Raw genomic sequence first — 24,347 nt, forward strand, 5'->3', positions numbered from 1 at the left:
AGCCTCGCCTCCTCAGCCAGAGCTTTTGGGGTCTCGCCAAGGTCACCGCTCGCTGCCCCGTCCTCGCAGGCTCCCTTACCTGCACGGGGAGAGCCTCTGCTAAACTCTGCCCTCCTCTCTCCCTGCAGAAACCCCTTTGCCAACGTCCAGCTGAAGCCGACCGTGACGAACGACCGCTCGGCTCCGCTCATCAGCTGATGCCGGGAGCGCTGCCGCCGTGCCGGGTGGCACACGCCGCCTCCTCATCGCCCGGTGCATGTCTGCCCTCCCCAGAACTTCACTTTTAGGCAGAGTTTATTTAATCCTGCTGCTTCCAAAGCCAAAGGCTAAAGCTAGTGCCCTGATTCTCGCCCTTCTCTACATCCTTCCTCCTCGCGGGGGCGGAGGGTTCAACCCTAAGCCCCTGCCCCGACCCCTGCTTGTGCAGACGGGAGCGCGGCGCTCTCGGCACCTCTCCCGTAGCCAGGTTTGCTTCCAGGATTAGCAGCAGATCGCAGGGCTGGGGAGAACGGCCTCAGCTGGCAGCTCCCTGAGGGCTCCCTGCTCTCCGGGGTGCAGCAGCAGTGGCAGAGGGGAGATGGGGCCCCCCCGGCTGGGTGGGTGCCTTCAGGAAGGCAGGAGAGCCCCGGCCCCACATAATCCAAGGGGAGCTGAGCCCCACAGCCGGTGCCCGGCCTCCTGCGGGACCTCGGCCACTGGTGCCAGGGCTGCAGCCTGGGGACGGGGCCGGCCACTGCTCCTGGAGCTGCTGCAGCACCACGGCAGCGTGCACAGGGGGTGTCACGGTACTGCTGTAAGATATAAGCTAGGAAAATACTTGAGGAGGGGCGGGCTCCGCGGATGGGTGCCTGGGGTGGCTGCAGCGCCCAGGCCACGGGGCACCCGGTGTTTGAAGGAGCGCTCCCCTACAGGCTCGCCCCTTGAGCCCTCTTGCTTTGCTGGTTTCCCTTCCTCTCTTCCAAGGCTGCATGAGCCCGATATATACACACGTGTACTCGCTGAGCTTACTGCTAGGGTGCGCGCCCACGAGCGAGCGCGCTGCACGGCGCTGGCGGCGCAGAGCTGCCGGCAGGAGGGGGCACCCTGCCCCGAACCACCCCCCCAGCCCCCAATCTCCTCACAGGAGGAGCAGGAGCTGCTGTGGGACCGGGGTATGCTGCCCAAATGGGTTTTCCAGGCAGGATTTGCATCTTCGCTGTGCCTGCAGCCGGGTGCCTGCGGCTGGCACCAGCGGGGCAGTGCCCTGCGCTCCTGCCTCCCGCTCTCGTTGCCTTTTTGCACTTTTTCATTGCTAGAGCTCAGAGGACCCCCTCGGCGGTTGCTTTGACAGTAGGTTTAGCCCAGGTAGCAAAGAGACCCGGATGCCTCGGCCGCTGTCTGCGGGTTCCACTTTAGGGCTGCTTCCCAGTTAGGCTCGGTTGCTGCTGTGCCCCTCCGATGTGCGGCAGTTCCCCGGCACAGAGCGCATTCTCCTGGGACCAGCCGGCTTCTGTCTGCTCCCCAGGGCACGCTTCTCTCCTGGCCACGGTGCTGTGTCTTCTGCAAGGCTGTGCACCACCACAGCCCCCAGCACCCCGCTCACCAGAGCCCACCTCCTGCTTCCTCTGCTGCGCATCCCCGGGGTGCTCACCTCCAGCTCCGCGGCCGCCACAACGTGCGTGGGAAGCTGCCACCACCTTGGCCCGAAGTGTGTCCAAACCAGTAACACCCCAAAATGCAGTGCCGGGGCTGTGCAGAGCCTCCTGTCCATGCCTGTGCCACAGGTGGGGGGAGATCAGCTGGGAGCTGGGGGCAGCCACGCGGTGCCAGCCATCGCCGTGCCTTCTTGGGGTCCCACAGGAGCTGGGGGGGCACCAGTTGAGGTGAAAGCCACAGGCAGACGGGGGCAAGGGGAAGGGGCTCTGCTGGGGCGCAGGGCCACAGGATAGGGCTGGGGGCTCGTGGCCAAGCAGGGGTCAGCCCCGGGTTCCACCTCGCTGCAGGCCCCACGTCGTCCTCTTCCAGCCCCACAGCAGCAGCTGCCGCCCCCCCCGGGGCTTCGCTGCACCTCCTGGCTTGGTGGCACCTGCAAGATGTAACCTGAAAGAATTTTTTATGAAAAAAGTAATTTATGAGCAATAAAATTCACCCCCCCACACACACACCACCAGGTACCCCGTGTTTTCCTTAGCAGGGGGGCTCCGGAGCCCTCCAGTGCCCACACCTCATCCAAATCCAGAGCAGCCCCCGGCCCCGCGGCCCCCAGCGTGGCCCCTTCGTGCTTGCCGGGGAATGATGCGGGCAGCAAACGGCTTAAGGATATTTTAAAAACTTTATTATTGGCCCGATGATGTTTGACACGCATGCTGGGAGCTGTATGGAAATCAGCACTGATTAAAAAATACAGCAGTTATGACCCGTATTGGTAAAATATACAATGTAATAATCGCCTTTCTGTTTTAAAAAAAATATCCCGCACACAGCTCTGTTCTCATGCTGCCCTCCAGAGGCAGCTGCCTCGCACGCCATAGACCAAACCCTGGGCTGGGGGGGACACGGGAGGGCTGGGGGGGTGGGCAGGGGGCTGAGCACCCCTGGCTGCAAAGCAGGGAGCCTGGTGCTAGGGCATGGCTGGGGACAGGGGGTTAGGGCAGGGTTGGAGCTGAAATAAAGCGCTTAATTAAAGCACTAATTGAGCTGGGTAAATTAGGAAGGCTGCGGGAGGTGCAGCAGGGAGGGCACGGGGCAGGCGCAGCCTCCCCGGCCTTCGGGGCTGGGGCTGGGGTTTGGGGACCCCGCTCGTCCCTGGGGGGACAAGGACGTGGCACCGGCAGCAGGCACGAGCGCAGGGTGGGCTGGAGAAGGTGCGAGGGTGGGGAGGGACACGGTGCCCGGCGAGGCTGAGCCTCACCCCCTGGCATTTTAACTGTGCCGTGCTGGGGAACGGGCTGGTGCTGCAGCATCGAGCCCCCCCCCGGGGCCAAAAGCAGCCCCCATCCCATCCCATGGCACGTAGCCACACGTGTGCGTATTTGTGTGTGTGTGTGCATGCGTGTGTTCGTGTGTGCACTCACCCCACGCACCCACGGCAGCCAGCCCGGGCTGCAGGACACGGGGAGGGGTTGGGGAGGGTCTGGGGGGGGGCATTTCTCACCTCAGGGTTTGGTCTATTGGCCCCAAAGGAAACAGCCCTGATTTCAAGGTTTCGCTCAGCTCCGCTTAGTCCCATTTCCTTCTGGAAGCTGGAATTGCACAATTATCCTAAGCCTTAAATGAATTTAAAAAAAAAAAAAAAAAAAAAAAGAAAGAAAAAAGAAAACAACAACAAAAAAAAACCCTGAACGAACAAACCGCAAGACCCCCCCCCCCCCCCCCAAAATGCCTCCACAAACTCTTTACATCTCTTTGGCAACAATAACTTAAAACCGCGTCAATGTGAGTTCTGTCAACAGCAAGTTTTGTTTTTGTTTTTGTTTTTTTTTTTAGTTTTTTTTTTTTCCTTTTCTTTAAATACAAAAATAGTCGGGTTGGCGCTCCCCCTCCCCAGCTTCTCAGCCCCCTGGGGGGATCCCTCCCCGCGCCGGGGGCTGCTCCCCAGAAGGACCAGGCAAAACGCGAGGGCTGGGAGCTCCCCGGCCCCCTCGAGCCGTGCTGCAGCCCCTGTAACCCCCCCAGCCCCCCCCCCAGCCACCAAGAGCCAGCGCCAGCCCGGGCAGGGAGGGACACGGAGGGGACATCGAGGTGCACGGCACAGGGGGGACGTGGGGACAAACACCGCCTCGGGAGCACACGTGGGCGAGAAGCCAAAGGGGTGGGGGTTCTTCACTGGGGTGGGGGGGACTCCGCAAATGTTAGCAAGGTCAGGGCACTACCCCGTGAATGCTCTAATTTATATATATATATGTCTATATATATATATCTATGTATACACGCGCAGCCATCCGCTCGCGCACGCACGCACGCACGGCCGGCACCCACCGCCTCGCCCCGGGCCGTGCCCGGCTCCGACCAGCAGCAGCACCCAAACTCCTTCCGACCAAATCCCCTTAAAAAAAAAAAAAAAAAAATCGGAGCTCGGTGCCGGGAGCCCGGGCCAGGTCCCACTCCGGCTCTGCCCCTGTCCTCCGTGGCCACCGGCCGGTGCTGGTGCCGGTGCCGCTAGCAGCTGAGCACCCAGGCTGGCTCACTCCCGGTCACCGTCTTCGCTGCTGCCTGGAAAGGAGCAGAGAGGCGGCGTGAGCAGGGCACGGGGTACAGTGCTCGTAGGGATGAGGTGGCCCAGGGGTGACTGGTCCCCGAGGGGGCACAGGGCACCAAGTGTCCGGGCTGCAAGGGGTGGCCCTGCGGGGTAGAAGGGGATCCCCGATGCTTGGGGACCCCCAGGGTGGGCACGCGGCGGGGCCTCACCTCCTATGGAGTCCATGTCCGAGTCGGAGACGTGGGTGATGGAGAAGCGGGACACCGGGGCAGGCGAGACCGTGAAACGGGAGAACTGGAGGGGCAGCACCTGCTTGGGGGCCGGCAGCAGCGCGGGGACGGAGGGGTCGGGCTCGGCCGGCGTCCCCGACAGCGAGGACATCAGCGACGGCTTCACCGGCATGAGCGGAAAGTCGTCGTCCCACTCGAAGCCACCGCCTGTGACGCAGAGCGAGGGGGCTGGGGCTGAGCCCACCACGCAGGGGGGGTCACCCGCCCGGCCCCACCGCCACCCCACTGCCCCCACCGGGTCCCCCTTACTCTCTTCCGAGGCGTTGCCGTCCGAGGAGTCGTCGGAGGCGCTCAGCCTCTCCGTGGGGCTGGCGGGGCTCGTGGGGCTCGTGGGGCTGCCGCTGGCCGGGGGCTGCCCTGAAGGCTCGGGGGCGTCCGGGAAGCTCTGCTCGCCCAGCTCCCGCGTGGGACTTTCCTGGGAAGGAGGAGATGCTGGTGGCTTGCTGGTGGCAAGCCCGGGGCTCAAAGCGCCCCCGTGCCGTGCCCACCACCGTGCGCCCTCCCCGGGCCCTGCCCTCACCTGGTCGAAGAGGTAGATGGTGACATCGTCGTAGAAGGACACGGCCTTCTTCTTGCGCTCCAGGTCCTCGCAGAAGGCCTCGGAGAGCAGGCTGGGCATCTTGAGGAGGCTGCGCAGGTTCCTGCTGCTGTGGCTCTCGGCCACCACGATGGGCACGGCCGCCGGCTCCTCCTCGCTCTCCTCACTCTGCTCCTGGATGTTGTAGCAACGCAGCTCCTCGTCCGACTCGTCGCTGTCCTCCGTGTCCTCCTCCTCCTCCTCCGGCTCCTCTCGGCGCTCCGAGGTGGCCGGCCGTGGCTCCCGGGCGCACGGGAGCAGGGAGAGCCCCGGGGGGGAGCGCACCGGTGATTCACCCCCCGAGAGCGGCGTGCTGGGACCCCCTGGCGCGTCCCCTCCGGGGGCGATGCCCACCCCGGTGCCCTCTGGGGACAGCCCCGCTTCCCCCAGCCCTGGCGTGGGGGACACAGTCTGTTCGCCCCCGGCCGCATCCCCCCCCAGTCCGGGGACGCCCTCAGCCTCGGGGGTCCCTCTGCCCGGTGCTGGCTCCTCGGGGCTCACTGGCACTGGGGACAAGAAGAAAGTCTTGGGTGGCACCGAGCCCGGGGGGACGCTGCAGACCCCTGGGGTGTCTCCATCTGTGCCTGGCCCCATGGCTCGCAGGTCGGTGCCAGCCTCTTGTGCTGTGGGGCCAGCCGGGGCATCCCCAGCCTCTGCCCCCCTCCAGTCCCCTGCAGAGACCCCGACATCTGGCGCTTCAGATGCCTCCGCTGTGCTGGGCGCTGCCGGGGGGCTCCCGGGGGCTCCTGGGGGGTGCAGCGGGTCCTCGCCCAGCCCGGGGGCTTGTCCCAGGTCCTGTGCGTGGGGCTGGGACCCCTCCTTCTCTGCCTCCAGGCTCTCGGACCCGTCACTGTCCTCGTCCTCCTTGGGGCCGCGCTCGGCCTCGGTGTCGTAGTCGGAGAAGTAGGCAGAGTCACGGTACGGGTTCTTCTCGGAGAGGCCGTGCAGCTCGGCGCTGAAGGACGCCGAGAGCCGCGTCTCGGGGGCCGGGACCTCGCCCTCAGCCCCCGGCAGCCCTGGGGGAGGCTTCCCCAGCTGGCCAAAAGCCTCTGGCTCTCGGGGCTCGTGGGGCTCCTTGAGGATGAACTCGGGGGACTCGTTGTTCTCGGTGTCGTAGCCGCTGTCGAGCGCCTTGGGCTGCCCCGCGGGCGCGAAGGCGGTGGGGCTGAACACCTCGCAGGAGCTGGCTGTGGAGGGGATGTCCAGGGACTCCAGGGAATCCGGCGTCCCCACCTGCTTTTGCAGGGACTTGAACGCCGGGGCCATGTCCACCCTCTCCATGTAGTCCCCGGAGAAGTCGGTGAAGATGCCGGAGGTCAGCTCCGCCGTGTCCTCGTCGCTCCCCTCGTCCCCAGCGGGGAAGCTGGCGCTGGAAAACGTCTTGTCCGGGGTCCTGTCCGCGTCGCTGGCAGGACACGTGCCGCTGTCCGCAGCCGCCTCCCCGGGCACCGGTGCCTCAGCAGCCTCCGCTGCAGGCTGGGCACCGTCTACACCGGGCTCCGTGGGGGTCCCAGGGTTCGGGGCAGCGGTGCCAGCCATGGGGGCAGCCTCCCCCAGCCCCAGCGCAGCGGTGGCACACGGCACGGGGCTGCGGGCAGGGCTGCTCCCCTCCGTGCCCTCGGCCGGGCGGGCATCCTGCGGGCACGGCTGGGGCCCGGCTACGGCTGCCGGGGCTGCGCCGGGGCCCCGTGGCGTGCCGGGGCCGCCAGCCAGCGCCACCGCCACCGTCTGAGAGCAGCCAGAGGCTGATGAGTCACGGCTCTGCCAGGCCTGGCTCCGCGGGGAGGGCGAGCGGCACGGGGAGGAGCCGCCGGCCGTGCCGGGGGCCTGCTCCTGCCCCCGAGGGCGGCGAAAATCGAGGCCCGGTGGGGACCCCCCGAGCTGGGGCTGGCCGCGCGGCACGGTGCCCAGCGGCTTGGCCATCAGCCCGCGGAAGGTGATCATGCGGCGGTAGCACCAGCTGTCCCCGGGCTCGCGGGCGGCCGGGCTGCCACCGATGTTGTTGTTGGAGGAGCTGTTGGAGGCCCAGGGTTGCTGCGGGGCCGGCGGGCTGGCACCCTCCGGGTGGGGGGCTCCCGGGGGGCTGTCGTCACCCAGCTCCAGCGCCACGCAGTCCGGCCGGGCAGCGCTCTGCCCCGGGGGCTGCCCGTACCCCCGGGGGCTGTAGGCGCAGTTCACCGAGGGGGAGACACCCAAAGGGTCGCCGAAGATGCTGTGCTGGAAGCCGGGCACGGGCCAGTCCTTGCCGCCCGGCTCGTTGTGCTCATCCTCCAGCAGGTACCGCTCGGCCCCGTGGCCTGGGGACGGCTCGTAGCCGCGCTGCTCCTGCCCCGGGCAGGCGTAGGGGTAGTACTCAGCGCACTCCCACGAGCCTTCGCCCGCCGGCGCGTGGCCCAGCAGCGGCTCCATGCTGAGGGAGACGGTGGGGCTGCTGTCGGAGTCGTAGGTGCTGCCGCCCCGCGTGCCCTGGGGTCTCCAGCAGGACGGGGGCCGCGGGGAGCCCCGCTCGCCCTCGGGGCTGTAGGAGCACATGGCGTAGTCCAGCTCGCCGCTGCCCTCGGCCGGCCCCTCGATGCGGATGTAATACTCGCTGCCAAGAGAGGGGCTGTGGGCGCCCAGGATGGGCACCACGCCGGGGGCGGGGAGGCCGGGGCAGCCAGGCTGCTTGCACTCGTAGCAGGAGGGCGAGACCCCCAGGCTGAGGCGCCCGGCGGAGGCAGCCGGGTAGTAGAGGTCGTGGTAGCGGGCGGCGCTGCTGGGGCTCAGGGACCCCAGGGGGGCCTGGAAGTGCTCGGTCTTGGTGTGCTCCCACTTGTACTCGAAGTTGAGGCCGTGGCTGGTCTCCATCACGGTGAGGATGTCGTCCCCGTCCGAGGGGAAGCCGTCGGCCGAGAACTGCTCCAGCAGCGGGAAGGAGGAGAGCTCGGCGCCGTGGTGGCTGCCGCTGGCGCTGCTGTTGGGCTTCATGGAGTTCCAGCGCTTCTCGAACTCCTCCTCGGCCTCCGTGGCACCTTTGGCGCAGAGGTAGGAGAGCAGCAGGTGCACCTCCTCGGCCGTCGGGCGCTGCTCGGGCTGCAGCCAGCAGAACTGCATCACCTCGTACCTGCCGTGGCGAACAGGGGGCTCAGCACAGCCGCTCTGCTCCGGCCCCAGCAGCGCCTCGCCGTGCCGGAGCCGTGGCACGGGGTGGACCCCGAGAAAGACCCCCCCACACCCCGGGGAAATATGGAGAGAAAGGGGGCAGGATGCGCTCACCAGCGCTCCGCCAGCGACAGCTTCAGCTGGGGCTTGGGCAGCTTCAGCTGCTGCTCCTTGATGGCGTAGGCGAGCACTTGGCGGTCGGAGTAGTGGTCGTAGGGCTGGCTGCCCAGCTCGAACAGCTCCCAGATGGTGACGCCCAGCGACCTGCGGGCACGGCAGGATGCTGAGCACACGGGGACCCCCCCAAAAAAAATCCCACCACCGTCCCGCAGCCACACAAACGATGCACCCCGGCGTGTCCTGCTTATGTCAGTGGGTGCCAGGTGCCTCTAGACCGAGCCGTGCCGGCAGCAGCCCCCCCGTGCCCCCCCTGCCCTGCTCACCAGACGTTGCTGGCCTTGGTCTGGTCCACGATGAGGAGGTTGCCGTGCACCTCGTCAATGAGCTCGGGGGCGATCCAGCGCAGCGGCACCCAGAGCTGGTCGGCCGTCACGAAGTAGTCGTCCTGCCAAGTATGCAGGGTCAGTACGAGAAGAGAACGTCAAACCTACGCGTAAGGGACCGGCCACAGCGCCACGCCAGCCTCCCCACACCCCCCCAGACCCACTATGCCACCCCATAACCTCACCCCGAGCCCCTCGGCGCCTGCTCTGCTCCCTCTGCAGCCCCCAGCCCCACCGTGCCGTTCCTCCAGGCCGGTCACCCCCGCTTTCTGCCTCCTCCCTCTCCTCCTGCTCCCGCTGTCTTCCCGTCCTGAGCCCCTGGCAGACCCCCCAGCCTCCTCCCACTGCTCGCCTTCTGCCTCTCAGCCCCAGCCCTGCCATTTCTGCAGCTTCCAAGGGAAAAATCCAGCCCAGGAACTTTTTGGGAGCAAAGCCCTGCTCGTGCCACGGAGCTTGGGCTGCCTGGGGACGAGCCAACAAGGACAGCTCGGTCCTGGAGCACTGCTCACAGGGTGGTGGTCTCGGGGGAAGCACCCACCCGCTGCCCCAGCAAAGGGCACGGGGCAGGGGCTGCCCTGGCACGGCAGGGAAGGTTTGGAGAGGGGTGTGTGTGTGTGTGCAGAGCTGTGTGTGCGCACAGCAGGTCCCTGAGCACCCCCCCAAACTGAGCACTGCCCCCTGCTCACCCAAACCAGCCTTACTTTGTACTTGCAGTGCGAGAGCCCGTAGTCCCCGATCTTGACGGTCAGGTCGGCGGTCAGCAGGCAGTTCCGCAGGGCCAGGTCGCTGCCAAGCAAACCTCGGCGCTGTCACCACCCTCAGGGGGTAGCGGGGGGACACGGGGCACCCCGAGCAGCACCGTGAGCGGGGAGCAGGAGCGGGAGCAGGAGGGGGGTGGCTGCGCGGCGGCCAAGCGCCGGGCGTGCCGATAAAACCAGGCAGCAAATGCACAGCAGGAATTCCTGCGCTGCGCCCCAGCTGTGCCTCTGTCCATCCGTCCATCCGTCAGGCGCTGAGCCGAGCAGAAAGCAGGCTCCCCGAGCAATGCACGCCCGGGCACCTCCTACCCCTGCTGGCACCAGCCCTGGAGGGGGTGCGCGCAGCTGGGGCGCACACCAGGACCGCATGGGGAGACCCCCCCCCAGGTGCCGCAGGGCCCACCGAGGCTGGGATGCCCGCAGGACCCCCCCCATCCAGCACAGCCATGCCCCCCACGACCCTCCCTCCAGCCACAGCATCGCTCGCAGGGTTGCACCCGAGCAGCCCGGCTCGGGTGGGGTGGCCCCGACGGCAGCGCTCCCCTTCCTCAACAAAATCACTGATGCTGGAGTCTCCGTGTGCAACTCACTCAGCACCAGGATATTGTTGGGCAGGAGGAGCAGAGGTTTGGGGGGACGCCGGCGTCCTGGGGGGGCTGCCCAAGCCCATCCCCACCCCCCCCCAGGCAGCCTACCTGTGGATGTAGTTGTTCCTGTGCAGGTGCAGGACGCCGCAGGCCACCTCGCACGCCATCCTCTGCAGGGTCAGCGGGTCGGGGGCCATGGTGTCGGCCCCCCGGCAGCTCCGCAGGTATCCCTTCAGGTCACCCTGCGGGGCGGTGCCACCGTCACCCCGCTGCCCTCCTGCCCCAGCGGCTGGCTCTGCTCTCGGCTGAGCCGTGCCAAGCCTGGCAGAGCCGTGCCTCGTGCCTCCCCGCCACCATGGCACGCCGTTCGGCAGCTCGAGTGGCCACAGAGGCTAGCCACGGCCCCGCGGTGGCTCCCTGGGGACATGGGGGGGACTCACCAGCGGGCAGAACTCCATCACCAGCAGGTACGGGGTGACCTCGGCGCACTGGGCCAGGCACTGCAGCAGGTTGGTGTGCTGGAGAGCCCTGCGAGGGGCAGAGCGAGGGGCACGTCGGCACCGCGGGGCTGCCGCCGAGCCAGCCGGAGCTGGGGGGGGGGTTGGCAGCATTGGGGGGGCCCCCCTGGGGCGCGAGGGCTGACGGGAAGGGCTGGGAGCGGGTACCACTGTGTCCCAGCACCCCAGGACACGCCACAAAGGGGCATTTGTTCAGCTCTCGCAGGGCACAGGCCGGCTCCGTGCCCCCCTCCCTCCGTGCCCATGACCTCAGCGCAGCCGGGGCTGGGCACCAGCAGCTCCCCGCAGCCAGAGAGCCCCGAGACGGAGCCGTGCTGCATGGAGAGCTCATCCAGGCACCCAGCACCTTCCCCGTGACAGCTCTGCTCAGCCAGATGTGACACGGGGGGGGCCAGCCCGTAGTTTGGGGATGTGCCCGGCGCAGGATCGGCACCACGGAGCGACCCCGCACCCACCTGTAGGGCTGCGCTTCCTCCAGGAACTGCATCTGGTCCTGCACGCTGGCGCTGGCCTTCAGCTCCTTCACCACCACCTGGGTGCTGCTGATGCCCGAGTTCACCTCCCCCAGGAACACCTCGGGGCAAGGGGCAGAGGCGTCCCGCTCCATCCTCACCAGCGATCCCCGGCCCTGACCCCTACATTTGGCATCCCGACGGGCACACGCAGCCCCCTGCAGCCCCTGTCCTGGCGTGGCACAAGAGCTGGAGCAGCCCCGGATCCAGCACACTCCCTGCTCCAGTGCCCTGGTGTCCTGACATCCCCCTGCCCCGATATCCCACTATCCTGATATCCCACTGCCCCGATATCCCACTGTCCCGACGTCCCCGTGCCCCCAGGGCCCCGGCTCTGCCCCCCCCGGGTTGGCACTCACCTTTCCGAACCATCCATGGCCGATCTCCTTCAGGTACAGCAGGCTCTGCCGCCCCAGGTCCGCGGACTTGAGGAGCTGCACTGTAAAGGGGCACATCCAGCTGCCCGTGCGCCCCCAAACCCCTGCGCCCCCGCGCTCAGCCCGCTCCCCGTTACCCTCCGGTGCCGGCCGAGTCCCGGTGCCCCCGCTGTGCCACCCCACGCTGTCCCCGGCTGCTGTCCCCTCATCGTGGGGGGTGGCAGCCCCAGGCACCCCGCAGCCAGGGCGCTCTCCCTGCCGGGCATCCTCTCGGGGCCGTGCAAGCTGCGGGATGTGGGGCACCGGTGTGCCCGGGCACCGTCCCTTCACCTCTTCTCCTCCCCAGGGATGGGGAGAGCAGAGCGCAGCCGAGCTGCAGCGCTGGCATTTAGCCCCCCCCCTGCTCCCGGCCCCCTCCCGGTGCAGGTCCTGCCCCCCCAGGCACCCATGCCAAGGGGTGCAGCAATGGGGCCATTGTTGGGCCGCGCTGCGCCGCCCCGCACCGCGCCGGCCCCATCACACTGCTGCCATTCTCCGAGCCGGGGAGCGCCACAATGGGAGCGAGGGGGCTGTGGCACAGCGGTCCCAGCCCCCCCCCGGCCCCCCCCTGGATTCCTCTCCCACTCACTGCCTTGTTTACGCAGGGCTGGGGCTGGTGGATGGCATGGGACGGGGCACTCCGTGTCCCGCTGCACCCTGCTGGGGACGCACGCTGCTCCCCTTGGTGCCAGGAGAGGGTTTGGGGTGCTGCCTTGCAAAGAGGGGCCTCGGAATCCCCCCCCCTCGCCCGGGAGCTGCTTTGGCTAAACCCTTCGGCTAAATCCTTTGGTTAAACCCTTTGGCCAAACCCTTTTGCCAAACCCTTTGGCTGGGGTCACCCTTCCCGTGCCCACCCCACGGCACGGCGGTGCAGGGTCAGGGCGCACAGGGGGGAGTCCCGGTGCCCACCCCTCGGCTTACCTGAGCGCCCCGGCTGCTTGGCCATGGGCAGCGAGACCTCGGTGAGGGGCAGGATGTAAACCTCGGGGCCATGCTGTGGGGCAGGCGAGCCCTGGGCCGAGAACTCCGTCACGTAGTCGTCCCCCTCGGCGTTCTCAAACTCCTGGGCCGGGGCGGAGGGGGGCGCGCAGGGGATGGGGGGGACACACACCGAGCAGAGACAACTGACCCTGTGGGCTCCCCGCAGCCTGCCCCACACCCCCTGCGCATCGCACAGCCCCGTGCACGGAGACCCCAAGAAGCTTCCCCCAGCACCAGCACCAGGCGCTGCCCCAGCCCCCAGCCCCAATACCTGGTGGCGGCACCCATCCAGCGCCTGGCTCCCAAAAGCCGCCTTGGCGAGCAGGTAGGCGAGGGTGAGCATCGCCCTGCCCCGGCCCCGCTGCCTCTCATGGTGCTGCCAACGCCGCCGGCAGCGCTGCACCCCGGGGTGCCGTGCACCACAACCCACCGGGCACGGGCAGTGCCCGGCGGCGGCTCGGCGCCCCTATATAGCCGGCAGGGGGGCACGAGGGGGCTCATTGTTCCCCTGCGGCACGGAGAGGTGCTCAGGACGGTGTGGGATGGTTACACAACGGGCCCCAGCGTGCGTCCCCCCTCCCTCCATGCCTGACCCCCCTCCTGCCGCGGGCGCCCGCAAGCCTCCACAAAAATGCCAGCAATTAGGGAAAAGTGTTTCTCGGCACATTCTGTGCCTGTGAGTTCAGGGTGCCTCCCACCCCGGGGGCGTGCGGGTGGGACTGCGACCGGCCCTTAACCATGCCATGGCCTGGCCCCGTGCAGCGGGGAGCCCAGGGGGGGGGTCAGGATACGACCTGAGGAGATGCTGAGCCCTGCAGCATCCCGGCACCGTGCGGCGCAGGGTCAGGATACGGCCCACGGTGATGCTGAGCCCGGGGGGATGCACGGGGGCTGCACAGCAGCCTGGCCCCCCCTGCCCACCCCTAATATCCCCCCCCGGTGCTCACCTTGAAGCCGATGTCTCCCTTCTTGCAGCACAGGCAGGCCAACATGAGGAAGATGAAGGTGAAGAGCCCGGAGAAGGAAACGGCCACGACAGCCAGCGAGGAGGACCAGGAGAGCTCGCTAAGGGGGGTGCCGTCTGCGGGGACAGGGGGGGTGTTGTGGGGTCAGGAGATGGACCAGGGAGGCCGGGTCAGCACTGCTGAGCCCCCGGCTCAGGGCCAGGAGAGGGAGGGGAGCGCACGGGGGGACCCAGGGCTGAGGCAGGACCCCGCAGGCAGCCTGCACGGAGGGGGACAGGGCAGAGACCCCATGCATGGTACCCGCATGGTGGCAACGACACCCCATGCACCAGCCTGGGGGTCCCAGGTCCCCCCCTGCCTTCCCAAACCCTTGCTCCTGCTGGCACCAACAGCTCCCAGCGCCCTGCCCGGCTCCATCAGGGGGCAAACACCACCGGGCAAGCCCCAGCCCCATCTCCCCAAACCCCACACCAACCCCAGACCACATCCAATGGGGCACGGGGATGCTCCCCGCACACCTCCCGGCACAGAAACCCCAAATCCTGCCTCCCACCCCGCGGGGCTCAGCCCGCACCACGTCCCCTCAGCTGCCAGCCCTCGGTGCGCCCGCGGCCAGGCAGCTGCCACATTACTATTCTGCCCAGAGCCTCCCGAACAACCGGCGGATTGTGGCAGGAGGAAGCAAAAAAAACCCGCAGCGGCACCACCGAGCGCGTCCCCGTGCCCCGGGGCTGTGCCATCACCGACCCCAAACCTTCACCGTGCTGGGCTCAGCACCACGCCGGGCAGGGAGCGGGGCTGGCACCATCGGCACAGCTCTGCCCCCGCACCGCGTGCCCTTGGGGAGGCACCTGAAGGGCAGGAGGGTTGGGGATGGCCCCGCTCGCCCCGCACGGCCACTCCAGGGCTGGCCCCGTGCCCTCGAAGCGCGGCCGGCCCGGAGCTGGTGTCGGGGTCGGTGCTCGCCGAGGGAGCCCCAGAGCCATCTTCTGAGGCTCGGCGATGCACAGCCGAAACCTGGGAGGAGCCGGGGGTGGCATTCTCTCTGCTTTCAGCCCGTTTCCATGGTGAACACACTTTGTACAGCGAATGTCACCATTTTCCTTGGATAGTGGGACAGCGAGAGAGAGAAAATGACTCACCCAGCAGAGCCTTTTGAACGCCGACAGGGGAGCGGAGCGCGGCGACAGAAGCCTTTCCAGCAGGGACCGTCAGCTGAGCCGCCCCAAGGCCACAGCTCGGGAAATGGAGCTTTTTGGATGAACCAGCCCAAAAAACAAGGCGTGGGGGGGGGCCGCCCGCTCCTGCCTCAGTTTCCCCACCTGCACAACTGGCTGTGTGGGAGCTGTGACCGGCCTCAATCCCTCCCCAGCCTTGGCACCGTGCAGCCCCTGCACCAAGGCCGGGCACCAGCAGCCTGGGGGGGGGCAGAGCTGGGGCTGGGGGGCCACTCAGGGGCAGGAGGGGGGTCACCAGCCCCCCAGGAGGGCTGGGAGCCCTGCACATCTTTCTGGCACCTCCATGAACCCCCCCTCACCACTCCAGGCCACGGGGGTCCTGCGGGACCCTCCCAGCCACAGCTCTCCCCCCCCAACAGCCCAGCCTTGCCACGGGGGTCACGCTGAGAGCAGCCAGCTCGGTGCACCCCCAGCCTGGCCGGGAAAGGCAGCGGGAATTGCTGCATCACTGGGGGGGCAGCCCCTGAGCGGGGATGCTCCAGGGCTGCCCACAAGGCAGGCAACACGCAGCCCCCAGCCCCACGCTGGGGGGGGACAGCAGGGGACAGGGGGGTGACACTCAGCAGAGCCCCCAGCGTGGCACCACGGCACCCGTGGGGGCTCAGCTCTGCCCGCGCTGCTGCGCCCCGCGCCCTGTTGCATCGCCCACCCCCCTATCCAAAAAAAAAAAAAAATAAAATAAAATAAAAAAAATAAAAATAAAATAAAATCCCTTTCTCAAAAGGCACCGGGAAAGCCTGCAGCCCCCCTCCCCTTGAGCCCTTGAGCCCCGCAGCCCAGGGCTCAGCCCTTCCCGGCTCCTTTGCTGACTCACGTTCGCCCAGCGCCTGCGGTCGCTCCGCCAGCCATCGCGCGGGGATGCTGCCGCCGCCGCCGCTCGCCTCTGCCCGGCGAGAGCGGGCGAGGAGCGGGGCTGACGTGTGCGGAAGGGGAGAGCCCCGGGGCTCCCCGCAAAGCCCCGCACCCACAGCCCCGTGGGCAGCAGGGGGGTCCCACCCGAGCGGCCGCCCCCCCGCTCATTCCCTTCCCGCTGGGGCAAACAGCCAAGACCCCCCCTCCCCTTCCCTCTCCGTCCCCCAGCCCCTTGCTGGAGGTGCTGTTTGAGCTGCTTTATCGTGCCTCAGTTTCCCCACAGGGCACCTGCAGCACGGAATGAGGACCTGCTGCCTGCAGGATGGGGATGCTCGGGGAGAACGACGGGGACACCCCTTGCCCACGGCACTCAGACCCCTTTTGTCACCCCACCGTTGCCCCAGGGACCCTCCCCGGCACTGGGTGTAAGGGAGTGGGACAAGAGCCAACGGGGAGCAGGAGCCCTTGTGGGATCGCAGGATATAGGGTTGGGTGCGGGTTGGAGCAGGGTGCGGGTGCTGGGGCTGGATTTGGGCAGGGTGCTGGGCTGGGCGTGGGTTTGGGCAGGGTGCAAGGTACAGGGCTGGGTGCGGGTTTGGGCAGGGTGTGGGGTGCAGGTGCTGAATTCGGTGCAGGGTGCAGGTGCTGGGGCCGGATTTGGGCAGGGGGCAGGTTTTGGAGCTGGATTCGGGCAGGGTGCGGGGCTGGGTTCAAACTCTCAGGACCCAGCACCACGTCCAAGCTGCTCTCCCGGCGCAAGCACGGCCCTGGTAACATTTTAATCCCCGGCCAGACGAAGGGCCCGGATCTGTGGGCAGCTTCCAGGAAAGCAATTTTACACCTCAAAGGATGAGCGCTCTGCTCACCCACATGCATCCAGGCAGCAAGAAGCCGTCCGCTGCCATTTAGCACGCCGGCACGAGGCTGCTCCTCGCAGCCCCGGAGGGAAACTGAGGCACCCGGGCGCACGGTGGGGCAGGGTCACCCACCAGAGCCGTGGATCCGGCAGCAGCCACGCAGGAACCGCAGGCAGGGCAGTGCTCCCCTGGCTCCCAAACCCAGGGATTGAGGGCGCAGCACCCGACACAGCCCTGGAGACCTTTTCCCAGCAGTGCCACCCCGTCAGCATCGCCGGGGTTTACCAGATCTTAATTGTAAATGCGAGGCATGCCTCGATGAGCTGCTCCCCGTGTGCGTCTCCTAACGCGGGCTCAGTTAACCAGCGCAGAAGGGTTTTAAAAGGATTGATTCGTGCCTCTTCATTCTGGTTTTATCAGCTCGGGATGAATTAGCAGTAAAAAATAATTAGATGGAAAATAAAAAGAAGATCATCCATCATTTTCTAACGTGATGAAATAAAAATTAGGGCTGCGATAAGTGCAGGCCGAGCCGCAGCATTGTTGTGCACACGCCGAGCGCGTCAGCGTGCTTAGAAACAAAAAAATCAAGTTCCTCCATCAAAGCCGCTCCCGCTGCAGCCCCGCATTTCAAGTGGGTGCACGCCAGCCACGGGCAGCTTCCACCTTCTTCTTCTGAGAAAATAATAATTAAAAAAAATAAAATAAAAAGCACACGGAGCAAGATTAATTGACGATTTAAACCACATTCCCTTGCTCCGTGTGTTAGATCAGGCCTGAAGGCAATCACTGGAACGCCTCCCACGCCGGCAGGGACGCTCCGGCTCCGGCTCCCTCATAGCAAACCCTCGGCCGTGGCTGAAGCAAAATCCCAGGGGATGGCACAGGATGAGGGCTCCTCGTGCCCTGCACCATGGGTGGCAAGAGAGAGCTCAGCACCCGCGCTGCCCCGAGGGAGGAGAGCGCGGGGGGTGCCCGCTGCCGCCATGCCCTGCGCCCAAAGGGGGCTGCGCGGTGCCACGAGGGTGGGTGTGCTGGTGGGGGGCACCATGGCATGGCACCAGGGGCACAGCACCGTGGGCACAGCACCGTGGGCATGGCACAATGTGTATGGCACCACGGGCACAGCACCGTGGGCACAGCACCATGGGCATGGCACAATGAGTGTGGCACCACAGGCACGGCACCACAGGCACAGCACCGTGGGCATGGCACCATGGGCACGGCACCGTGGGCACAGCACCACGAGCACGGCACCAAAGGCACAGCACCATGAGCACAGCACCAAAGGCACAGCACCACGGGCACAGCACCGTGGGCACGGCACAATGAGCACGGCACCACGGGCACAGCACCACGAGCAAGGCCAGGAGCAGGCTCCCAGCAGCCGGCGAAGCAGCCTTTACGTAACGGCGGGAGCGAAGCCGCGTGGAGCGGGGCAGCCTATTTTTATCAGAAATGCTCGGCGACGTTATGAAACAAGCAGCTTCAGCTCCAAAAACGGGCGACAGAGGCGAGCAGGGCTCCTGCAAGAGGCTGAAGCCGAGCGCATCCCCACGTGCCTCTGACCTCTCTGGCTGGGAGCAGCACCAGGCGGCCCCAATGGCTCGGGGACACCCGGGGATGCCCCGGCAAAAAAGGCAGGGGCTGGGGGCTGGGGCACACAGAGGGGGTCCCTGCCCACCCCCAGCCACAGGGAAGGGTCCTGCTGATTTTTAGGGCCGATGCCATGCGCTGTGCCTGGCCCTGGGGAGATTCCCTTTGCCTGCCCCAGTTTCGGAGCGCTCGGCTGCGCGACGCCTCCCCCAGCTCCTCCAGCCCCTTCCCACAGGTCTCCAAACAGCTCCGGCTGCAGCGGGCAAGGGGAAGAGACCCCGAAAATTAACGGGATGGGATTTCAGCAAGCATTTTTGGCATCACGCAGCCCCAGGTGCCCCGCGGGGTGTCGGGGATGCTGCGAGCAGGAGCAGGATGGCCACTCGGGGCCAACTGGGGGTGCGCAGCCCCCGCAGCCCCAGGGTCCCCCTCTCCCTGCACCCCACTCACTGCCTGCCCCCACACCAGAACTTTCCTTTGCTCCAGCATTGAAACAAACACAGCAGCAGGCGGCGAGGGAGGGCAGCGGCCACGGCTGGGAGAGGCGAGGGGACGGAAACGGGGCCTCTGGCCCCCGGCGCTCGCTCCCCTCGTCCCTGCTGCAGGCACGGCCACTTGCAGGAAATCCTGAACCTGCTCCTGCTTCCTCCGGCAGCCAAACCCTCACAGTGCTGCCCAACGCGCCCCAGTCCCCTCGGCCAGCCCCAGCACCCCCCCAAGCCCCCAGCCCCACTGAGCAGCGGCTCCAGCAGCCCCCAGCACCCCGTGCCACCCAATGCGGCCGCCCTTTGGGATGGAGACCCCCCTCCAGGCTGCCCCAAGGAGCCCGGCACGCTCAGGCTGGTCCCTGGTTCTGAGCTCCGGCGATGCCAAACGCCGTTGGAGCAGTAATTGCCCTACAAGAGCCGAGCAGCACGCTCAGACAAGGCTTCCTCAGGGCCTTCGGGGAGATTAATGCCCAGAGGAGATTTGTTCTGCTGTCCCCAGGCACGCTGTGTCAGCACGGCTGCCCTCCCTCCCTCGTGAGCCCCGGCGCCCTCCGGCCTCCCCGGGGCTGCCCCGTCCAGGAGCTGCTCCAGGCTGCGCCCCGCAGGGTCCCCACGGCTCAGCCTGGCCCCAAAAGGATGGGGTCTTTTTGGGGATGGGGCTGTCAGAGGGGAGCAGAGACCACGAGCAGCTGCAGGGCACGGCCGGGACCCCCACCCCACAGCTCCCAGCGCCCTCACAAGCTCGGGCTGGGCTTCCAGAGCCGCATGGGGTAAGGGCAGGCACAGACGTGGGATGAGCATCACCCATGGTGATGACACGTTGGGACCAGGGCGCGAGAGGAGCCCGACCTGGCGGGGATTTTCCAGCCCCAGGAATCAGCGAGGGCTCAAAAGGAGCACGGGAAACAAACGAGGCAAAGGCTGGGAGGTGCAAAACACCGTTCTGACAGCCCGGCCACGGGGCAGGACACGGCACAGCACCAGGAGACCCCAGCCAAACGCAGCCCCCCCCCCAGTACCACCGGGGCCGTGCCTGCAGCTCGGTGCCAGCTCTGCCCCACGTCCCCGGTGCTGGCACCTCGCGTCCCCCGGACGGGGAGAGCTGGGCAGGGAGCCCGTGAGTCACCGCCGCGATCGGAGCCCTTTCAGCCTCGGTGTATTAATTTCTCCTAATTGGCTTTGACAGGGATCCGTATCGCCATCCAGAACGGAATCACCCGAGCGCGCGGGGCGGGGAGGGAGCAGCAAGCCGAGAAAGGGAAGGAGGGGAAAGAAAGGGAGGCAGGGGGGGGAGAGAGAAAGAGAGAGAGATTGAGAGCCACCGGGCACCCCCGGGGGAGCGGCGCTGCCGGCTGGCTCCGTCCTCCCGCAGCGCGGGGCCCAGCTGCCCTGCTGCACTGCGGTGCTGCGCGAACGCCATTGCCGGCGACAGCCCAGCTGCGAGGCTTGGGGGGGGGCTCCTCGCTGCCAGCCCCTCACCCTGGCCTCCACAGACGGACGGAAGGACGGACGGACACGGCCCCGTGCCGCTGACACCCTCCACGCACCGGCTCCTGGAGGAGAGGTGCAGCCTGTGCCGGGTGTCACGCTGCCCCCGCAGCAGCCGCCTTCACCCCAAGGCTCAGCTCCCTGCCCCACGTCCCCCTGGCGTCCCCTGAGGCACCCCCCCTCCTGCCCTCACCCCCCAGCATCGGGCAAAGCCAGGGGGGATTTGGGGCTCCTGGTGCTGCCCCAGCCCTCTGTCATTGGGGCAGGGGGCTGCAGCACGCACCCATGTTTTGGGGGCTGCGGAGAGTCCCCCTGAGCCCTCACTGCCCTGACACATGTGGGGGCCAGGAGCAGGACCCCAATTGCCCTGCTCCCCTCGGGTTGCACGGCCACGCTCGGAGCGCCCGCTGAATCCCCACGCGGGTGGCACGCAGCTCCCAGCGGGGTGGGGGGCAAAAGGAGCCGTCCCAGGGCTCACACGGTGCCAGGGCACGGCCGTGGGGCACCGATGGTGCCGGCAGCCCCATGGGCATGGAGCAGCCCCAGCACGGCCCCGGTGCTGCCCACCACAGCAGCCCAGTGCCTCCCAGCACGCCAACTGGGGCCCTGCACCCAGCGGTTCCGCTTGCTCTTCCGTTATTAAAAAGCCGTCACTGCGCTGCTCGGAAAGAAAAGGGGAAGAAGAGATCTGGGCAGGGGAAGAGGGGACGTTTCTCACGATTTCAAAATTTCGTGCTCCTCGGTCTGAGACGGGGAAGTCCAGGCTGGGAGCCGGGGCAGCGGCAGAGCTGGGGGCAGGCGGGGAGCTGGGGGGGGGACATCCTCACGTCACTGCCGGAGCTGCCACAGACTTCATGGTGAGAGGGTGGGAGCTTCTGTGGCCTCAAAACAAACGGGGACGTGGTGGTCAGGACAGGCAGGGGTGCGGCGATGCTCCCGGCCACGGTGTGGTCACCCTGGTGGGAGCCCAGCTCCGGCACCAGCCCTGATCCAGCTCCCCGGGCACCAGGCGAGGGCATCCCCAGCTCTGGGCTGCGGATGGGTGAAGAGAGACGGGAAACCAGCAGGAGGAGGAACTGGGACCCCTCCCTGAGCCCCCAGTACTGGGATGAGAGGGGGAGCATCTGGCCCCTAGAGCAGCACCGGGCACCAGCACAGCCTGGCAGGGCGCAGCCAAGCAGCCCCACCGATGGCACAAGCTGAGGATGGAGCAGGTGCCACCACCGTCCCTGCACTGTCCCCACAGGTCCCCTCAGGGCCCTGTCCCCTGCCTGCTGTGCCAAGCTGTGCCCCCCAAGCGCTTCCCCCTGCTCCGTGCAGGCACCAGCAAACAGCAGGAAAATCAGGGCCGCCGCGCAGACAGGAGGTGCTGCCAAACACCCAAGATGACAAGCCCGTGAAGCAGAGGATACGTTTTTTCCCCCCTTTAATTCCTTTCCCTGACGGTAATCGTGGGTGTCAGTCGTAGCAGCAGCAGCAGAGTCCCGGATTCGGGAGCGCGCTCCGCAGCATGGCGATAGGCAGCGACAGCAAACCTTCCTGCAGGAGGATTTTTAAATCAAACGTGCCCTGCAAATCCCCAGGTTGACGGGATTAGCATGGCAAATTGGGCGCTTGGAGAAAACCCGGAGAAAAATCATACCGAAGGACGAGGACAGTAAATACATCTTCATTCCCAGCGCTGCCACATTTTAGATGCAAATAAAAGAGGTTTCCTCCCTAACACAAATCAATACCGAGCAGGCTGCGAACCAAGTCTCCGCCAGCAGAGACCCGGCCGGGTAAATCCCGGGCTGCTTCACGTCGAAATATCCCTTCCAGCTCAGGAGATTCGAGGATTCTATGAAATCCCTCCACGGCCTCAGCCCCTGGCAGCCACCGGACCCCGCTCCCGGCGAGCAGGGGGTGTGCACAGCCCAAATGCGAGGAGGGGACGAGGGGGACGCGTTGTGGCCGGGTTGTGCAGCCCGGTGCTGACACCCAGAGCTGAGCCGTGTCCAGCGAGGGCAGCGCTCGGTCTCCTTGGCACGAGGACCTTGCTGGAGGCACGAGGGCACGGGTCGTGCCGCCAGCGGGTGCTCGGTGCCGAGCCCTGGCACCGCTTCCCCAGCTTTGCCAAACAAAGGGACGGTGCCAACGCGCTGGCACCTGCGGGTCACCGCGGATTTGGGGCGCTGCCACCCCGCTGCCTGCTCCCGGGGGTCAGATCCCACACGTGAAGGTGTCCCCGTGTCCCCAGCACGCGCGAGCCACCCCGGGGAGGGCTCCGAGGCCGGGGGCCGGCTGCCTGCGCGCCCCGGCTCCCGGAGCCCCGCGCCGCAGCAGCCCCGAGCGCACACAAAAGCCAGCCCCGCTCCGCGCTGTGCGCAGCCTTCCTGCAGCTGCAGCGCGAGCGAGGCCGCGCCACGACGCCTTACATAACGGCCCCGCACACCCCCCGCACACCCCCCGCACCTCACCGGCCTCCTAACGCCAGCGGGGGCTCCCGGTGCGCACCCGGCACCGAGCCGGCACGGCGGCGGCTGCGGGTTGAGCCCCGGGCTCCGTCCTCCTCCTCCTCCTCCTCCTCCCTGCGAGCATGGCCGGGCGGGCGGCGGCGTGGGGAAGCTGCCCGGTGCCTCCGGGGGCGGCGCGGCCCCGGGGATCCCTCGGTGCGCCCCGGTCCCGGACCGCAACGGCGCCCGGTGGCGGCGGCGGCGCTCGGGGAGCTGCGCCGAGCTGCGCCCCCGCGGAGCAGCCCCCGCGGCTCGGTTCCATCCGGCACAGCCAGGGGAGGGGAAGGGAAGGGAAGGGAGGGGAGGGGAGGGCAGCGCACTGACATTTGGAGGCGAGGGAGGCGAGGGCACACGCTTCATTCATCGCCGCCCAGCGGGGCCCCCAGCGGCACCCACCGGGCAGTGGGGACGGGAGGGGGGCCGGGGGGGTGCGGGGTGCGGGATGCGGGGTGCTGGGTGCGGGATGCGGGGTGCTGGGTGCCGGCAAACCGAGCCCGGGGGATGCGGAGGTGCCCGGGGGGGGTCGGACACACGGTGGGAACGGGGGGCGCGGGTAGCGCAGGGGAGCGAGGGGACCCCTGCAAGGATGCGGGGGGGGGGCTGGAGGGAGCCGGGGGGAGCCGGGGCTGCTCGGGGGGGGGGATGCGGAGGGGCTGCAGCGATGCAGGGAGATGCGGGGCGATGCGGGGCGATGCGGGGCGATGCGGGGCGGTGCGCAACGGAGCGCGGCTCCCGGTGCCCCGCGAAGGGCGGGCGGGTGGCCCCGCGGTGTGGTGGTGGGGGGGGGGGACGGGACGGAGGGGGGGCTGCGGCACTCACCGGGATCGAAGTGGGAGCTGAAGGCCAGGCTGGGGCTGAGGAAGGCGGCCGACATGGCAGCGGCGGCGAGGCGGCCCATGGCTCGGCGGGGGGAGCCTCCCGGCCGCCGGCTGCCGCTGGCCCCGCGCTGGGCACGGCGGCGGCGGCTCCTCCTCCATGGCGGCCGCGGCCCCGCGCCCCCTGCCCCGGGGAGGGGCCGCGCCGCCGCCGCCCCCCCCACCCAGCGGGATTTGGGGAGGGGGGGGCACCGGAGAGGGACCGGGGAAGGAGGAAGGGGGCGGCAGGTGGAGGCTCCCCGCGGTCCCCCCCGCACGCAGAGGGGTCGGGGCGCGTCTCCGCCGCCCCCGCGAGGACCCGACGGGGCCCCCCCTGGAGAGGGGAAGACCCCCAGCGGGCCCCCCCTAAGGAGGGGAAGAGCCCCAGAGGCTCTCCCCCCATCGGCGGTGCAGGCAGCGCCCCCCCCGCGGAGCTGTGGCCGCGCTGACCCACCCGACACCGGTGGGATGGGACGGGTGGGATGGGGCACACTGTGGGTCCGCAGCCCCCCCACCCCGTCCCTACACCCCCCTCATGCCCCCCATCTCCACCTCACCACCCTCAGGACCAGGATCCCAACCCCAGCCCCCCGCTGGCAGCACGCCCCCCCCCCAAAAAAAACAGCCCCCCACCCTGGGGGCTCCCCTCAATCGGGTGCCCCCCAAGCGCAGCCCGGCCTCGGGCGCTCGATGCCGCAGCCCCTGCACGTGGGGCTGCAGCCCCAAAACGTGCCTGAGACACAGACGGGGGGGGACAGCCCAAAGCATCACCCCCACCACGGGCAGCTCCCAGCCCCACAGCCCCCTGGGGGTCCCGGTCACCGCCCCCCCAGCCAGCAGCCAGCTGCAGGGACCCCCCCAAGGGACATCGCGATGGGTCCGTGCTGGGATGCTCCTGCCCCGGCCCCTGACCCCCCCCCGGGGACCACGGGCTGCGTGCACGGGGCTCTCGCTTCCCCGCGATCGGTTTTAATATTTTAAAGCCAATTTTTTTTTTTTTTTTTTTTTTTTTTTGCGTACACAATTAATTTTTTACAAGGCTCGAAGCCTGCAC

General features: G+C 67.7%; 2 protein-coding genes across 2 annotated transcripts in view; one reads left to right on the forward strand and one right to left on the reverse strand.

Annotated features, from left to right (window-relative positions):
* The window catches only part of BAIAP2 (BAR/IMD domain containing adaptor protein 2), a gene marked incomplete at its 3' end in the record, with an annotated part of 42,247 nt that extends 39,891 nt beyond the window's left edge, over positions 1 to 2,356 (forward strand). Inside the window, exon 15 of the mRNA XM_082774816.1 lies at positions 129 to 2,356. The remainder of the gene's footprint in view (positions 1 to 128) is intronic.
* AATK (apoptosis associated tyrosine kinase) lies at positions 2,298 to 23,337 on the reverse strand (the record flags this gene model as incomplete). The annotated part of the gene is made up of 14 exons (XM_082774814.1): positions 2,298 to 4,191; positions 4,387 to 4,614; positions 4,717 to 4,882; positions 4,988 to 8,147; positions 8,300 to 8,449; positions 8,629 to 8,750; positions 9,390 to 9,474; positions 10,142 to 10,275; positions 10,474 to 10,561; positions 11,007 to 11,125; positions 11,423 to 11,502; positions 12,401 to 12,542; positions 13,408 to 13,541; positions 23,259 to 23,337. The coding sequence occupies 14 exons, from the start codon at positions 23,335 to 23,337 to the stop codon at positions 4,163 to 4,165; spliced, it is 4,716 nt and encodes a 1,571-aa protein (XP_082630940.1). The 3' UTR covers positions 2,298 to 4,162.
* Positions 23,338 to 24,347: the final 1,010 nt, after the last annotated feature.

The sequence above is a fragment of the Aythya marila genome (assembly GCF_965140915.1).
Source record: "Aythya marila genome assembly, chromosome: 18".
Lineage (NCBI taxonomy): Eukaryota > Metazoa > Chordata > Aves > Anseriformes > Anatidae > Aythya > Aythya marila.